Source organism: Gastrolobium bilobum, unplaced genomic scaffold (assembly GCF_033153095.1).
Source record: "Gastrolobium bilobum isolate Gb01-03AN ecotype WA unplaced genomic scaffold, APGP_CSIRO_Gbil_v1 utg15653, whole genome shotgun sequence".
NCBI lineage: Eukaryota > Viridiplantae > Streptophyta > Magnoliopsida > Fabales > Fabaceae > Gastrolobium > Gastrolobium bilobum.
The window spans coordinates 30,862-49,650 of NW_026895226.1; the positions used below are offsets into that span (position 1 = coordinate 30,862).

General features: G+C 33.6%; 1 protein-coding gene across 1 annotated transcript; it reads right to left on the reverse strand.

The window, feature by feature from the left end:
- Nucleotides 1–282: 282 nt before the first annotated feature.
- LOC133300622 (NADP-dependent glyceraldehyde-3-phosphate dehydrogenase-like) lies at nt 283–4,448 on the reverse strand. The gene is made up of 9 exons (XM_061500205.1): nt 3,974–4,448; nt 3,374–3,567; nt 3,151–3,279; nt 2,385–2,504; nt 1,953–2,089; nt 1,678–1,833; nt 953–1,331; nt 706–822; nt 283–607 (listed from the first exon to the last, which is right to left on the reverse strand). Exons 1-9 carry the CDS (start codon nt 4,122–4,124, stop codon nt 494–496), a joined length of 1,497 nt encoding a protein of 498 aa, XP_061356189.1. The 5' UTR covers nt 4,125–4,448; the 3' UTR covers nt 283–493.
- Between the last annotated feature and the right edge of the window lie 14,341 nt (nt 4,449–18,789).

The following is an 18,789-nucleotide window of genomic DNA, read 5'->3' on the forward strand; positions in this document are numbered from 1 at the left end:
AATATTTCAAATACCCTTTTCTTTCAAGTGTGACAGATTCAGTTCTTAATCCAATTTCAACTCAAAAGTTATTATTTCAATTATCAAAGATTAAGGAGGAGAGAATTTGGCACTATGATGTAACGAGTTGACCCAAAAACCGGGTTGTGTCTCACCTAAAGTCCAATTTGAAACTCTAGGATTACTTCCACTATTTTTCAACAATTCTTTACAAGAAAAGTTCAGACAAAACAGTGATACAGAAAAGACAATATTTTTTCCTCATTTCATTGATTGGACATAAACGTCACTAGAACATAACCATTTTCCTTGACATGTTGAAAAGGTATAAGATAAATTTAAGATTCATATCCTGCTGAGCTAAATAGAGTACAATAAGTAGACACATGAAGTTACCATGTGACAAATATATCACAGTCATTATTCACTATTTTGCCGATTTAAAGCTAGCTACGATTCATTATTTAGTTTTTTCTCCATTCATATTACAACACTAGCCCATTGTATAAGAAGGTGTGGGCAAGTTGATCACAGTTGTTTTGACCTTGGTCATCATGTTTATGCTGTTGGTAATCCCTTGAGATCCAATTCCACTATCCTTGATACCCTGCCAAAAAAGCAATTATTTAATTAGTTTTATAGTGGTGTCATTGTTTTGTTTTTTCAAATTTTGGCATTAGAAATTGGTTAGTATGGTGAGTTCACCTGAAATGGAAAATGGTCAGGTCCACGGGCTGGGGCAGAATTTATCTGAACTGTGCCTGTCTCCATTGCATCACTGATCAATATTGCTTTGTTGACATCCTTTGTGAAGACACAACCCTGAACAAGCTCATTGTGTTTAATGCAAATTACATAAATGCTCTTCAAATAAAATGAATCTATTAATTGAAGTCACTGTACTCTTAAAGGTTAAATGTCAATGTTCAAGTGACAGGGCTAAATATTATACCTGAAGTCCAAAATTGCTAGCATTACAATGGTGGATTCCTTCTTCAATAGAATTTATTCTTATAACTGGCAAAACTGGTCCAAAAGGTTCCTCCCATGCAATTCTCATATCAGGCCTAACATTATCCAAGAGCAAAGGCCAAATGAGATTCCCTTCTCTTCTATACTCCTGGCAGAATGTTGCTCCTTTTTGTTTTGCATCCATGACCAGGCGTTCAATGAAATTGGCTGATGATTCTGAAACAACTGGGGTGATATCAGAGTTATCTTCTGGTGGCCCAACACTTAGCTTTGCCACCCTACCCTTCACTTTCTCAACCAATGCATCGGCAACAGATTCCATCACTAGAACAACCTTAACAGCAGTGCACCTCTGACCACTTTTATTGATAAAATGTACAATAAATCAAGTGGTTATTAGATAAAGGAAATTCCTATAAAATGTTAATTAAATTAAAACACAAACTAAAATTGTAGTGTCACAAAAAAGCCTGAGTGTATAGAAGAAAATAGTTCCTTTTCCTATGTTGTAGCATAATGGAAAACAACACTACATGCTGAGTATTCAGAACACAGAAGTATCTAATGTTATTGATTGAGGTGAACTAGAACTGAAAACAACTCAAATTTCAAAATTGCCATTTATATCAAATCAATGCATAAAAGGAGTGGAAAATCCCATCCTACCCCTTTCCCTAGAACTGCAAAATCGTATATGCCATTCACCTGTATGAAAAGCCTCCTTTTGTAATGTTTGCAGCCACCAAATCTAGGTCAGCATCCTCAAGTACAATGCAGGCATCCTTTCCTCCCAATTCCATTTGCAATGGAATCATGCTTGCTTTCTTTGAAATTGCAATACCAGTATCTCCACCAGTGAAGCTGACACATAGGTGAATCAAAAATCACCAGAATAAAAATTAATGACAACATGGAAATAGAGGATTTGAGGTATCCTATGATAGGCTGATAGCATCACATAAAAAGGAACAAACTGTCACCTTATACAGTTCACTCCTGGATGCATAGTAAGGAAGTCACCAATTTCTGAGCCTTTGCCAGTAACACAACTTATTAGGCCTTTGGGAAAACCAGCTAAGTGAAAGCAATGCACCATGTGAAGAGCAGAAACAGCTCCCTGAAATGCATCGTCAGACAACCATTTAGAAGGAACAAAGCAGTAAAGAAGGGAAAAAATTAAAATATTGACAATCCTAGGTAAAAATGTGAACACTTATTTGTGCTTCCACTGTGGTTGATCAGAAGTATTTCTATCATCACAGTAGTGAAGATTGTAATATGAATATTTTGGAGGAACTCTGATTTTTTGTTTTAATAAAATAATTGTTGCATTCTCTTTTAACTGCAGCAACCTATGTAAGCATTTTTTTGACCTGAGCTAATAGTTATTGGTTTAAGAGTAAAAATATTACCTGAGTTGGAGGCTTGAGCACAATGGAGTTCCCAGCTATCAGCGCAGGAGCAATTTTTGAGACAGCAAGGTTGACAGGATAATTAAAAGGTGGGATGGCTAAAATCACTCCTAATGGAATCTGAAAAAAAAATTGAAACTATTTATACCACATCATAAACCAAGAAATATAATAAGATACTAAGATGGCAACCCACCATGGTTATTTTATTTGCTTGTCATTAAAATTACTAAGATAATGAAATCTTCCCAGAAATTACAGCATTATACATACTCAAGCTTTTGATGATGTGGCTGCTTGTGACTTCATAAAATAGGTTGTCATATTGAGTTTGTAGATGTTATATAGTTTTGTAAATCTATTGAAGAACTTTTACATATTTATTTGGTCCAGTTCATCAAGGACTGCTTTGTCCTTTTAACAACTATAAAACCATGCTCTTATCAGGAATTCTGAGCCCTCCTCAAGCATATTAACAAGCAATGAAAAAACAATTATTGTCTTAATAAATTACAGCACACTCGTCACTTGAGCTTCAAATGTACCGCCTCACCTAACTAGCAAATGCAACCTCCATAAAGAAGGAAGAAAAATAAAAACAAACTCTCAATTTGACTTTGTGTGATTTTAAAAATAGTCGTCCATTCTATTTTCAAGCTCAAGGACTTGATAACAAGAAAATCCTTAATCTTCTAGAGTGAGTGTTAGCTAGTAAATGTATGAATTATATGAAGTCTCATATGGAAAATAAGTTCTGAAAGTTAACCTTGGCTGTAAGGCAATATTTTGTTCTTTCATTTCCAGGAAAGCTGTCTGACACTAAGAACTTTCCCTCTCCCAGAATTCTTACCCCTTCTTCAGCACAGTAAGAAATCAGATCCCCAGATCTTACAACCTTCATGCAAAAAATTGAAAACTAATTATTTTCATGATTGAAATTTCTAGTACCAAACAATAGTTGTAGTCTTAACCCAAAACACAATATGCACCTCTGTAACTGCGTCTTCGGCTGGCTTTGCTATTTCTTTCACCAGGCACTCTGCAATTTTATCTTTGTGTTCTTTGAGAATAGCAGCTGCCTTGTGAAGAAGTTCAGCCCGCTTCCAGAGTGGGGTCTTTGCCCATGACTTTTGTGCAGATTTTGCTGAATCCATTACCTTATTAACTTCTTCTTGCGAACAAGCTGAATCAATATCATTTCAGAGCCTATCACACACAGCTATCTCCTCATACTTATATAAAAATTCAAGTTTATGGTTTCATACTTTCTAGTTTGGTCACAGAAAACTAGAAAATTGCATGTTTAAGAACCACGTAATTACAATTCTGGCAGCAATTTTAGAGCAATCAAATTACCCTTTCTCCACTTATAATAAACAATCACAGGAAAACAGCATTTAATCCATAAAATTTGTAGACAAGATAGTAAAAACTTTCTAGGATTAAGCTTTCCAAGCATAATGGTACTCCAACTCCTATTATGACTTAGTTACCTATGCTATATAGTACTCAAACCGGACTAGTTAACAATCGAAGAATAAGTGGATATATCCAAAAATAAAAAATAAAATCCTTAGATAGTTGAGTACCTTGAACTTTATATTGAGTCTTTCTGGTAGTGGGGTTGATGATAGAAACACTTTTTCCTGCAGAAGATTTTTTCCATTCTCCATCAGAGTAGTACTTATACACATCTCCATCCAAAGTTTCAGCAAACACTCCAGTTCCACTTCCAGCCATGTTAGAAAGACCCTAATGCAGATTTTCCCTTTACACCAAGCGATATATAAATATAGTGTAGAGAGATTATGAGGAGTGTAAGGTGAAGTATGGTTTGGTGAGTAATCATAACATTCGTCGTTTATGTAAAGAGAAGGCGAAACAAGTATTATTATGTCCATTGACTCAGCACTAGCGAGGTATGGTTGAGTGGTTCATAGCATGCCCCTCTGGTAGGAAGAGTGGCATGCTGCTAGCTTTCATTATCTCAATCAATCACCTTTTCCTTGTCCTATTAAGATGAATTTCAATCACAAAACAGTTGAACAAATTTTAGTTATCCTCTTTTCCCTAGGAGGAAGAGTGGTATCAATAAGAACAGAGTATGGTGCAGGTTTGAGAGTGTGAGAATGTGTTAGCATGGCATAAAAAATAATAGGTTTGCTGCACAACCATGCTAGAGAAGATAAGGCAATATATATTTTTTTTATTAAAAAATTGAGATTTAATTATAATGCAATAACGATTAAGAGTATATAAAATGGAGAAGGTTATTCATATGTTAGTATAACAATAAGAAAATATATATTTATTCTTGATTAACATATTAAGACATAATTAAGATATTGTCACCTTGGCAAAACTGTAATGTGCTATATGTAGGGTAATGCTAATACTAGATCATGTGGTTGAGGTCTTGATCTTTTTCATTTACTTCATGTGATATATAAATGGGCAAATCATTTCTGCATCCGTGGCAGAAATTATTTTTTTTGTAACAAACACAAAACAAGAATGGGTTCCATGTTGTTGTCTCTTTCTTTCTTTTTTATGATTTCTCTCTCTCAAATATTTGTTTGTGACAAAATATTTTTTGATGCACAAATGATTTTCTGTATATAATTATATATAAATGGTGACTTAGAGGAGTAATGGTTTGTCAAAATCATTGTTGTCAAAAACAAGTGTAAAGAGGTAAAAGCTTACATTTTTACTAAGGTGGTATGTGTTAAAATGTAAGTAAAAACTCTTCTCAATAAAAAATGGTAAAAATTACGTAAAAAAATATAAAAATAGTAGAAACACAAGTTTTTACATTTTTACTTAAACTAAAAAATTGAACTAGGTCAACTTTTAATTCCCAAAGAATTGATTTCAAATGCTTTTGCCATTTGCGCGTTTACTTGGGAAGACATCAGCGAGAAAGAGGAAAAAATAGGCATTGGTCGCAGAGAAAGAGAGAAAGGGGAGGAGAAAGAAAGGATGTGGGAGGAGCTGAGGAGAAAGAAAGGAGAAGAAATAATTTATTTTATTTTGCAAATATGGACCGTTGAATTAAATTATAATCGAACGGTATTGAAAGTGGTAGACAAAGGTAGGCAAAATGAGAGTAGGCAGAATAACATATCCCAAACGTATATCATTATAATAAGGGGTAGGATATACTTACCACCAAAAAATATTTATCACATTTACAACCAACATAATCTCCATTGATTTTCGTCAATTTAATTGTTATAATTTATTGAATTTATTGGAAATTAATAAATAACTAATAAATGCGATCAATAAATTATAACCGTTAGATTGACGGAGATTAAGTTGGTTGTAAAGGTCGTAAACTTTTTTTGTGATAAGTATATCCTTCTCCATTATTTATAATAATTAAAGAGTTTGACTATAATAACAATTGTTAAGTCATTGTAACTGTGTTGTAGCATATAATTAATTATAATATAAAAAGAAAAAGTATTTGTTATTTTAAATAAAATAATTGTGTTTTAGAGGATTTTTATCTTATCTCTCCTTCACAATACTCTCTTCTTTGTGGAGGAGAGAGGAGATAAAAATCTATCAAAACATAATTATTTTATTTAAAATGACAAAAAATTATAATATTTAAAATGACAAATATTTTTTTCATATAAAGAAGATTTGACTATATTGAAGTTAATTAAACTCATATTTATTCAACAATTCTATTTATAAATGAAATTATTTAAGCTGAAATTAATAAATCTTACTACAGGTGGATGGAAAACAATATTCAAAGTAATTGTTTTCATCCCTTTGAATGGTAAATAATTCAAATTAACAAACCTACATATGCATATTGTAGCAGATAATTCAGCGATCAATGTACATTGCACGCGGTTCATCTATCGTTGTGGGAGAATAAAGGGAATACAAACAAAATATTTGCTCAATTTATCTCTTCCATTTAATTAGTATTTACAAACATCTAAACCATCCCTCCTTTTGTTGCAGATGCATTAGACCACGCTTGACTTTGAACAAGAACCTGTGGTCTTCAAATACCATAATTTTATGCTTCATTAAAAACAAAGGGATGCAATTGAAGGCATAAATTCAAACTAAGTGCTGTATTTGACTTGATTCCCAAGGAATGAAGGGTGGGTCGATGGGAAATGTGGTAGTTGAAATTTGATATTAGATATCCAAACCAAAGTGCTTCTTCCAAAGGAAACTCGCTCCCAAGTCCCAATCACTAGTTTTAGTAATGGGCCTGTCATCGATAACATTATGTTCCTCAGTCAGCATTTTGTATACCCCAATTCCATTGTGGATGAGGTTTTGGACCACTTTCAAATAATTGCATTCTACCTCGCAAATGGACCACATAGACGTTGCTTTTGTGTTAAAATCGAACAACATGGTCAACCATCAAGAATGTCGATAACTCGATTAGGCCCATCCAATGTTTTATGGACGTGGGTGTGGACCACTTTCAAATTATTGTATTTTAGCCGTTTGAGATAACCTCGAAAATGGACCATGAACATAGATATTGCTTTGAGTTAAAATCAAACTGCATGGCCAACCATAAAACTGCATGGCCAACAATTCTGGGCCCTCAAGTCCATTCCATTTTGGTCTCGATACTCATACAACAAATGGTGGCCCACCTTTAAGCTGCCGAGATCAAGATGGAATATAATATTAAAAAACTTGCACGATGAAAATCATTAGAACAAGGAGATGTAACTGTTATGGACTGGATCCATATCCTAACAACTCAATCACCAATAAGATTGGAGAAAGATATAATAACTACATATTCTAGAGAGGATCAAGGGATAAGATCTCAATTCTCCTCAATTAAGGCAGATTGCATATCCACTTTGAGATCTCAAAGGCCCAGACCCAGGCCCATATAAGTAAACCCTATAAATAGAGACTAAAGATCAAGATACAAGACTTAGGACTTAATTGTGATTGCAGTCACTATTGAGCACACACACCCTCTTTGGCTATAAGCCTATTAATAGTGCGTAGTGATTACTAGGTTAGCCTAAGCCAATAGGATATCTCCCTCATTAATATCCCTGAGCGCACACCTATATACGATTTTCCAGAACCGAACAGTAACAATAGATTGGAATCGGAGAGCTCGCCCCAAATTTTATATTTAAACCTAATTTATTGAGTAGAGTTTGTTTAGCCCTAACTCCAAACAATTTATAATTTAATGGGCGGGATTGGAACTTATCTATGACATAAAAAAATTTCTTTATGAAAATTAATGTTATTTAAAACCTGTTTGGATCCTTTTTTTAAAGCTAAAACTAAAAATAAGAGCTTTAAAAATAAAGCTAGAAGTTCGATGATTATATAAATTTTTAACTTAAAAGTTGTTCATTTAAAAAAAATACACATTTTTAAAAAAGATAATACAACTTAAAAAAAAATCTTCCTATGAGCTTTTGATTTTTTTCTTCATTATAAGAAAAACTCTTTTTATTATAGGAGCTTTTATAAAAACCTATTTAGCATAACTTTTACTTATAAGGCGAAGAAAAGCTAAAAAAAAAGAAGATAATCCAAACAGACACTTAATATGTGTGTGTGTGTGTGTGTGTGCACTTAAGGTTGATGTCTTCGATATCGTTACATCAACATAGTTTTGATAATAACAAACAAGTTTGAAGAAGTTGATTCAAAAGTCATGTGAAGCAACATTAAAAAAAAAATCCAAGTGTATGTCAAAGCAACGCAAATTCAAGTGCTTAAGTGTCAAAATCAATGATCAAGTCTCAAAGCATGAAACTAAGTCTAAGATCTCATTAGAATATACTTTTAGGACTTAGAACATATATGTAAAGGTGTATACTAGAAAATATTGCATAAGCTCAAGTCATTCTCATCATTACATAATAAAAAATGCTTAAAAACCTTAGTTTATAGGTCAAAATTGCATCGAAAGGTTTTTAACATTGTTTGAGAACATAAGAGGCCTTGCATAGCTTAAATACACATGCTCACACTCTTGAAAGTCTATTTGAACTTAAAGAATACATTTTGGACACTACATATTAAAATAAGACTTAAATGATTGGTTTAAATATCAAATTTGGATTAGAATGGTTTTAACATGATTTGAATGCATAGAAATATTTTCCATGTCCAATTACATGTGTTCAAAATGATATAAGTCAATCGGAACGAAAAGGAATCAAGTTTATGTGCAAAAAATGTTGTTGTCATCAGATATCTGGATACAGATATTGGCATATATGGATACGCATATCCACATATGGAATTCCAAACATCCGAATATCTGAGGGTTACATATCCGGATATACCCTCGACATATATCTGGATATGACATGTCCAAAATACTTTTCAATGATAATAAATGACCATTTTTTGTTAGAAAAGTATATAAACTCTTTGATAACAGCTCTATTAACCAAGAAACGAAATTATATCGTTTATTAAGCCATTAATACTCCTTCTAACACATTCTTGCACATTGATTACATTCTTACTTGATTGTCATATACTTGAACTCCTCTTTGTTTATGAAGTTATATGTAAGAACCCGCACTTTTAAAATTTGAATTTTAATAGTTTAATATTTAATTATTAGTGTAGGAAATCATTCGATAGTTAAATTAGGATAATTAGAGATAAATTATAATTATTAATATTAAGTCACTTTTCGGGAGAAAAGTGTAAACACCGGATATTTTGCGATAAAAATGTGTACCGGCATAATGATTCGAAATATATAAATAAATTAATAAATATTATTAGAAATTGTATTAAGTCAATAATACAAAGTTTGAAAGAAAGATAGATGTTAGAGGTATTTGAACTTATACCGGTAGATTAGGTGAGCAGTGCCTAAAATAACTAAAACCCTTATTTTCCCTTATTTCTTCATGTCTTCTACGTAGAACACTTCACCACACTTAGTCTTTTTCTCTCTTCTTCCTCTCCAAGAAAGTATGAGCTTTCCTCCATGAAAATCTAGCAAGACATCACCTTTACTCCTCTTTCCACCATTAGAACCTTATAGACACTTGGGAGCAAGCCATGCGAAGGTGAAAAACCTCTTCTTGAAGTGTCTTGGATTATGCCTTGGATGAGTTTGTGGGCTGCCATATTTGTCTCGTTGATTTGAGCCATTTGCACACCTATTGAACCAACAAGAAACCATCTTAAAGGAAAAAGGACCAAGCTTTGGGAGTCCAAATTCGTGTGCCTTGTGTGACGGAGCTGTAGAGTGGATTAGAGACCTCAAAGATCACTCATTTCCCTATTTTAAGCTTTGGATATATGTCTCTACCTTTTATCTTTGAGTTTCTATGAAAAGAATGGATTTTTACATGTAAAAATCATGTCTTCGATGTGTAAAGTAGAGATTCTTGGTAACCTAAGCTTTAGAGGATGTTAATATATTGGTAACATGTTAGAAGATGGGTTAGATAACAAAAAGGTTGAGTCGGAAGCTTTGGGATGCCATTGAAACCTAAAAAACGCAAATTTTTCGCATTCTGTCATGGGGAAATCAATTCCATGCAATTGGAAATCGATTCCCCAGTGTAGGAATCGATTCCTTCCTGGAAAATGATAGCAGCAAACTAGTTTAGTAAAATCGTGATATCTCGAGCTACAGAGCTCCAACTTGAATGAGGTTTAGACTTATGTGAAGCTAACATATAGGGTACAATCCTATTCAATTTAAGATCCATTAGATAAGTGGATTGATCGTAGTTTTAGTTTAAAGTCGCTGCTTTGCTCCTGAAAATTCAGTTTGCAGCAGTCACTTTGCGAAAGACATAATCAGAGTTATACAACTCCAATTAAGACATATAATATGTCGTTGAAAAGCTTGAAAGGTTTAGTTTAACATAGTAAAATCTTAAAATTTTTGGTAAAGAGTTGCAATACCATGGATGGTTAGGCGTGTTTAATTTCCATGGAGTTTAGTTGTTGATTATGTTTCTAGGATAACTAGACTATGATGGAATGAGATCCTTACATAATTGAACATATGAGATAAATTTGTAACGATGGATAAAAGAAAAGAGTGATGCCAAGTTACTTTCGTTAATACAATACAAGGGAAAAGGAAAAAGTTTATCCACTTTGTGATGTTAAGATAAATACATAATATGATAATGAGCTTTCGCATATATTTTAATAAATATGTTGTTTCTCTTACCATTTGTATGTTAATACACCGGCAGTCGACGAGGTGTTACATTATACACCTACTAGAATTCAATTTGTATTATCTGTACTTTGAGAGTGCTTATATTATTTTAAACATTTTTCCTCATGAGAGATTGGTGATTGAGGGTAGTGAGACCCTTGTTGGAAAGGTTGTCCATAACCTAAGAAATTGGGTGGAATTGTAAGGTGGCCAAGATCATAATCATTGCTATTATTGAAAGCTGGACGTAGGTCACCATGGTTGTGACCGAACCAGGATAATCTGAGTTTGCAATCTCTCTAACTTTATCTTCTTTAATTTAGCACTCTTAGGATAGTTGAGCATATATAGTTTTAAATTTATTGATATCTACTTGCTTTCCTAAATTGTTATCCGTAACCTTTTGCTTATCATAAATCATAGTATCTCAAGAAATCAATTTTTCGAAGAAAGTAAGGCAATTTGTGAAAAGATATTAAATATTTATAAATATAATATAATAATAATAATATATTTTACAAATATAATAAAGGTATATTTTAATAAGAATTTTTTTCATTAATTTTACTTTTTTTGAAGTATTTTACGTGAAAGATATTTCCTTCTCTAACACTAACCCATAAGGTTTTTGATATGTGGGGGTTGTTATTATTATGGGCCTTTAGGTACTATGACTTTTTTGACCTTAACGTGCATAAGATAGGACCTAATGGGGCGGGTTGCCCTATTTTAATAGCTTTATAATCTTATATGATAAATCTTACAAATTTTGAGATCGAAATACAACGATTTTGCACATTCAATTCGATTCGGTTTACAATGCTGAACTAAACTGAGAAAAATAATCCAACTTAGAGAATTGAATTGGTTCTTTCTTTCTCTTTTTAAACTAGTTCTGAACCCAAATGAAAAGTATGAAAAATCGAGGAAAAAAAGAATAAAAAAGTAAAAAAAATATAAATGATACTAGAATTTTTTTAAAAAAGTAATAAAAAATTGAAAAGAAAAATAAAATAAAATAAAGTAATAATAAAGATAAACAAGAGAAAAAAATAAAATAAAAGAAATGTAAAAATAAAAAAACTAAAGAAATAATGTAATAAAAATAGAGAAAAAAGAATACACTAAAAAAGTAAATAAATAATAGAATAAAAATAACGACAAAAAAGAGAAATAAAAGACAAAAAGAGAAGAAGAAGAAAAGCCAATTGGGTTTATAATAACCGTAATTCTCAAACTATGTGAAATTAAGAGTTAAGTGAGATAATGTGTGAATTTTGTGACAGTTAAGGAAATTCTAATAGTTGAATCATGATAATGAATGTGAGGATCCAATTCAAGACTAACAAGTCAATTAGGACCTAAAAAGAACATAAGTTGTGTTTAGAGACATAAATGCCAAATTTGTTATAACGGGGGTAATTTGATAATTTTGCAGACTAGGTTTGAACTGAGTACTGAAAGAATTAGGTCAAAGGTTGATTATTTAAAAAGTCAACTAGGTTAAAAAGTAAGCTTTAACTTTACACCTAAGCTTAGTTCTTAGTCAAAGATGATTGTCTTACTTTGTTTTCTATATCCTATGCGTAATCATGTTATTCTGTGATTCGTTGGTCAAAGTTTCAAGTTAGAAAAGATAAAGTAACAACCAATAGGAATTAAGTAACAAACTTTTTGTTATCAAGAAAAAAAAAAGTAACAAACTTTTAAAAAGTCGATTTTTGTGTGCTATGCTTTCTTTATAAGTGCAATTTGATTCTTCCTTGTTTATGTATCACATTTCATGCCATTTTCAAGGGCAATCAACCCAAGGAGGTTTGAATGAAAGGTAAAGTAAGAACCAATGAGAATTAAGTTATTTTAAAGCTTTGAAAAAGTAAAAAAAAAAAAAAAAAAAGTGACTTTGTGTAGCTTTGCCCAACCAAGTCGGTTTGCCCTTCTTCCTTGGTGTTTCCCATGCCACTTTGGCTAATGTAAAAAGGGGAGTCTTGTCTTGGAAACTTGGAGAAAGTTGGATAAAATTATCTAAGTTAAAAACTAATAAAGTAATGAAACTTAACCATTAAGCCTTTGAATTTCAAACCACTTGTCATCTTTTCTTTCTTTCTTCAAGACACACAAAATATCTTCTTCTTCTCCTTCACGACCGTAGCTTTCATGGTGTGAGAGAATTTGAGAGAACTTGATTTCTAGCCATTATTTCAAGAAAGTTTCAACATAAAAATGATTCTTTGTGAGCTTGTGAACAAAACCCCTAAAACCAAACACCTTGTAGCCTTGTTTTGAGTGCGATATCCTCTCCTAAAGATTGGATATGGCTGCTGCCCTATGGTGTTTTGGATGAGTTTTTGCTTGGTTTTTGTGTTGGAAAAACTTAAGGTTACCTAAAGGAAGTTACTCAAGATATTACTTGTTAATTTCTTTGGTTGGATGATGATTTATGAATCTTTGTGTTCTTCCATCTACCTTGAACTTCTATGTATGTTCATGATGAATTTTGAAGTGGTTTTGTTTTGGAAATTGGTTGATTAATCATGTAAATCAAAGACAATATCTTGAATGCTTGAAAAATTGTAAGAAAATAACCTAATCGTAAAGAGTATGATTCAACCATTAATAGTGTATCTAGGGTTTGATATTGTTTGATGATGTGTACATGTTGGTTGATAATGTTGAGGATTAATTGATGATTTATAGTTGAATCAATGGATTGTATGTTAAGAAAATGCATGCAAAGTGTTATTCTTTCGAGTTGTGATTTCGGTTATGTATGCTCAAATTGTGATGATGATGTGTTCATGTATTAATGATGATGGAATTAATGTTTTATGGTAATTTGATAATGTTTTGATAATGATTTAAGTGATGAAAACATAAAGAATTTCATAGGCCATTGTGAGTGTGTTTTGATATGCCTCCAGCATATATATGATTTTAAGCCAAAAAGAGAAAGAATCTTGATCAATCTTGAATAAAAAGGGCTAGAATTATTATTAAATTGATAAATCTCAATCGGATATCTTGTCATTGATTTTCTTATAATTTTGTAGGATAACTGGACAAAAAGAAGCCCAAATTGGAAGTACGGGAAAATCTTTAATTTATTCCAAATTGTATCAGAGAAAGATTGGACCCAGATATATGATGAAGATTTGATCAAAATTTCTAAGCAAGGCACAAACTCTATAAATAGAGACTCATACCTCAGAGACAAATAATCTTTGGCTGGAGAGAATTGTGAGGATAAGAGAATTGAGATAATTCTTGGAGACTCGCGCTGGAGATCAGGATTCCACCGGAGTTGAAGACTGAAGACCATTGAGCTTCCTTCTTCTTCTTTTCTTTTTCGTTCATGAACAATTTTACTTATTTGAATTTGTTTAAGTCAGACATGAATAAGTCTGGCTAATTTCTTTTTGTAGTTGGGATCATGGACCCAATGTGAATTCTTTATATTTCCTGTATTGTTTTTATAAGTTAATTAGTTAGTTTGTTTTATTCTGCCTGTGTTAATTTTTTCATATCTTGATTAGAATTCGCCACTCTAATTATAAGACTCACAATAGACATATTGGGGTTTTAATCTGGGCAAGGATAGAATAACAATTTATGCATGACCTAGACATAAGCTTACATAGATTGCAGACTTTTAATTCATTTGCTTAATGCTTAATTATAGAAGGATTACTAGGACACTAGGATTCTAATTAGGTTAAAGTGTTGAAATCACTAAGATATTAGGTTTCAACTAATTTATAGGGAAATAATGAATTGTCTCAGCAAACCAATTAGTTAATTATAAAATATAATATAGGAATATAAGGAAGGATCGGAGGTGAAGTGCATCCTGGCTACAATCTTTATTCTTGATTTTAAACTCGCTTCTTATTTTGAATTAGCTTTTTAATTAAATTCTTTTACTATCGTATTTATTTGAATTTTTAATTAAATATCCGTTACCTTTGAAAACACCTTTTGGATTTGTCTAACTTAGATAAAAGCGGTGAACATATTGCTTGAATTTAGTCCTCGTGGGAACGATACTCTTACTTAATCACTTTATTACTTGTACGACCGGTATACTTGCCGTGTTCGCAACAGGTTTTTGGCGCCGTTGCCGGGGACTAAAAATCAACAATAGTAGTATCTGTGGAGTTTAAGATTAGACCTTTATTTTTTTATTTATTTTTTATTTTTATCCTTACTGATTTTTTTTATTCTGGTTTATGCGAGGTACAGTTGATCCAAATGACTTGCTCTACGAACCGGAAATTGAAAAGATAGCAAGGGAGAACATAAGGCTCACTAATGAGCGAAAAGAAAAAGAAAGAGTGAACAAATCACTCTTCCAAGAAGGAACATCAACTATGGCTAAAGAAAATGAGGATACCATGGAGCAATTCCTCAACCCATCATTTGCACTTGTCTCGTCCGCAATCATCATTCCACCAATCCAAGCCAACAATTTCGAAGTTCACCCGGCTTACCTGCAGCTGTTCCAGAGCAACCAATTTTCAGGGGAAGATGACTATGATCCCAATCTTCATGTATCAGGATTTTTGGAACTATGTCGGCTTCATAAGCATAATGGAGTTAGCACTGATGTTATCCGTCTGATTCTTTTTCCTTTTACATTGAAAAGAAGCGCAAAAGAATGGCTGAGGAATGAACCTGAAGGGAGCATCACTTCATGGGATGACTTGGTGGTTAAATTTAGAAAGAAATTCTTTACTCTTTCTAAGTTCATGCAGAAGAAGAGAGAGATTGACCATTTCTCTCAAAATGATGGTGAATCTTTTGGAGCAGCTTGGAGAAGATTCAAAGGCATATTGGCTGCTTGCCCACAATATGCTCTTCAGGCAGCAGATAAAGTGAGGCTCTTCTACCATGGTATATGCCCAGCTGATAGAAAATTCCTGAATGCGGCTGCTAATGGATCATTAGTTAACAAAGCTCCAACTGCATCTCTACAACTCATTGAAAAATTAGTTGCTGAAGAGAATGAGGATGTACCCAACTCCAAAAGAGGCATTCTGTAGGTAGATAGACTTGATATCTTGATGACTGGTCAACAGAGTTTACAGAAGCAGATGGACTCTCTCACAAAGATAGTTGCTAAGAATCAAATATCTGCCATTAATGCTGAGGAACCAGTAGTATGTGACATATGTGTTGAAGGACATTTGACTGTGAATTGCCCGCTAGCTCAACCTTCAAAAGTAAACTATATGGGAAACCCGCAAAGAAACAATTACCAAGGTAGCAACAACACTGGTTGGAGGAATAACTCAAACCTCCTCTCCTGTAAACCTCAACAGCCACAACAGTCACAGATGACTGTACAACCTTGTACATCTTCAGCTTTGGAGAAACTGGTGGAGACCATGGCTTCAACCACCAATGCTTTCATTCAAGAGACAAGATCAAACTTCAAAACTCAAGAATCATCCATCAAGAATCAGGAGGCTTCAATCTGAAATCTTGAATCTCAAATTTGACAGTTGGTCAAGCAATTGAATGAAAGAGCTCTGGGGACAATGCCTAGTGACACTGTGATTAATCCAAAAGAGCATTGTAATGCTATCCTTACTCAGAGTGGGAAGGTGATTGAACCTCAAGAAAAGCCAGCCAAGGTAGCAAAGGAAGCACCAAAGGAGGAAGAACCAAAAGAGGAAGAGACAAAAGAAGAGAATACTAAGAAAGAAGAGGCTCCTAATTATGATGATGTAACCTAATTTGGAGGAGCAACCAATCGTAATAAGAAAACTACAAAGAACCTTCCATCAGGATTCAGTCAACCAAATCCTTATGCAAAGGCTCCATACCCTCTTTGGCAAAAGCAAGATAACGAGAAGCAGCAATACTCGAAGTTTATCGAGATGTTTAAAAAGATGCAAATTAACATTCCATTCTTCGAAGCTCTGGAGAACATGCCTCTTTATGCAAAATTCATGAAGGGTCTCTTGTCAAACAGGTATAAGCTCAGAGAGATGGAAACAATAGCTTTAACTGAAGAGAGTAGTGTTGTGATAAAAAAGGGATTGCCGTCTAAAGTCAAAGATCCAGGGAGGTTCAGTATCTCTTGTACGATCGGAAATGTTAAAGTAGGAAGAGCTCTATGTGATTTGGGAGCCAGTGTTAACTTGATGCCCTTCTCTTTTGGACAATCTTTGGGGATTACGGAGATGAAATCTACCTTGATGTCTCTCCAATTTGCTGATCGATCCATCAAGATGCCAGAAGGAGTGCTGGAAGATGTCCTCGTAAAGGTAAATGATTATATTTTTCTAGCTGATTTTGTTGTACTTAGTATGGAAGAATATGATAATATGCCTCTCATCTTGGGGAGACCGTTCTTAGCAACTGCTAGGACATTAATTGATGTAGAGCAATGTGAGATGATATTTAGAGTCAATGATGGTGAATTCAAAGTTAATTTGTTTAACTCCATGAAACATCCTGAAGATAAAGGACATTGCTTCCAAATTGATGTAATAGAGGAAGCAGTGTTGGAAAATATTTTTGAGGAAGCAAATCCTCCTACCATTGAAGATCAGTTTGCAAAAATCCTACAGTCATCTAAATTGTTGAATGATGATTTGCTTACTGAAGTAGTGAAAGCCATAGACTCAACATATGATTCAAATGCACTAGAAGAAGAGTCAGTTGAACTGACTAGGAAACCTGAAGATAAGTCTGTGGCTAGCCCCAAGTTGGAGTTGAAAGAACTTCCTGCAAACTTGAAGTATGTATTATTGGGAGATAATGATACATATCCAGTGATTATCAATAAAGATTTATCTCTCGAAGAAGAAAAAAAGCTTGTGAACATGTTGCAGAAACATAAGTCTGCAATTGGCTGGTCATTCTCTGACTTGAGAGGAGTCAACCCTTCCTTTTGCACTCACAAGATTCTGATGACAGATGATGTAAAGCCAGTTCGTCAACCACAAAGGAGATTGAATCCAACCATGAAAGAAGTGGTTAGAAAGGAAATAGTCAAACTTCTAGATGCCGGTATGATTTATCCTATTTTAGATAGTGCATAGGTGAGTCCAGTGCAAACAGTGCCAAAGAAAGGTGGAGTAACTGTAGTGCAAAATGAAAACAATGAGTTGATCCCAACAAGGACAATAATAGGATGGAGGATGTGCGTCGATTACCGAAGGCTCAATACAGCTACAAGGAAGGATCACTTTCCTCTTCCGTTCATGGATCAGATGCTTGAAAGATTAGCTGGGTATTCATATTATTGTTTCTTGGATGGTTACTCGGGATACAATCAGATTGCAGTTGCACTAGAGGATCAAGAGAAAACTTCACATGCCCATTTGGTATACTCGCGTATAGGAGAATTTCGTTCGGATTATGCAATGCTCCAGCCACATTTCAAAGGTGCATGCTCTCCATATTCTCTGATATGAAAGAAAAATTCATTTAGGTATTTATGGATGATTTTTCTGTCTTTGGTGATTCTTTTGATTCATGTTTAGCTAACCTCTCTTGTGTTTTACAGTGTTTTCAAGAAGCTAATTTAGTTTTAAATTGGGAGAAATGTCATTTTATGGTAAGGGATGGCATAGTTTTAGGACACCGTATTTCTGAATAAGGAATTGAAGTGGATAAGGCTAAGCTATTGATTATTGAAAAACTTCCCCCTCCCACTAATGTTAACAGTGTTCGTAGTTTTCTTGGACATGCAGGTTTTTACAAGAGGTTCATCAAAGATTTCTCCAAAATTTCCAAACCACTAAGTAAACTTTTGGTCAAGGATGCAGAATTTATATTTAATGATGCCTGCCGAACAGCTTTCAATCTTTTGAAGGAGAAGCTGATTACCGCACCTGTCTTAACGACACTTGATTGGAACCTTCCATTCGAGCTCATGTGCGATGCAAGCGCATATGCCGTCGGATCAGTTCTCGGACAGCGTAAGGATAAGTTGTTACATGTCATATATTATGCTAGTAAAGTTTTAAATGAGGCACAAGTTAATTATGCCACCACTGAAAAAGAGATGCTAGCTGTAGTTTATGCATTAGATAAGTTTAGATCTTATTTGATTGGGTCCAAAGTTATTGTTTTTACTGACCATGCTGCCTTGAAGTATCTTTTGAATAAGCAGGATGCTAAGCCACGTTTGCAACATTGGATATTGTTATTTCAGGAATTTGAATTAGAGATTCGGGACAAGAAATGAGTGGAGAATTTAGTAGCTAACCA

What these genes read in the sequence shown, in the direction of transcription:
- LOC133300622 (XM_061500205.1), bottom strand. Translation starts at nt 4,124, where the DNA reads ATGGCTGGAAGTGGAACTGGAGTGTTTGCTGAAACTTTGGATGGAGAT. An exon ending in GACTCAATATAAAGTTCAAG is followed by an intron (nt 3,568 to 3,973) that starts GTACTCAACTAT and finishes ATATTGATTCAG; the next exon opens with CTTGTTCGCAAGAAGAAGTT. An exon ending in CCGAAGACGCAGTTACAGAG is followed by an intron (nt 3,280 to 3,373) that starts GTGCATATTGTG and finishes TTTTGCATGAAG; the next exon opens with GTTGTAAGATCTGGGGATCT.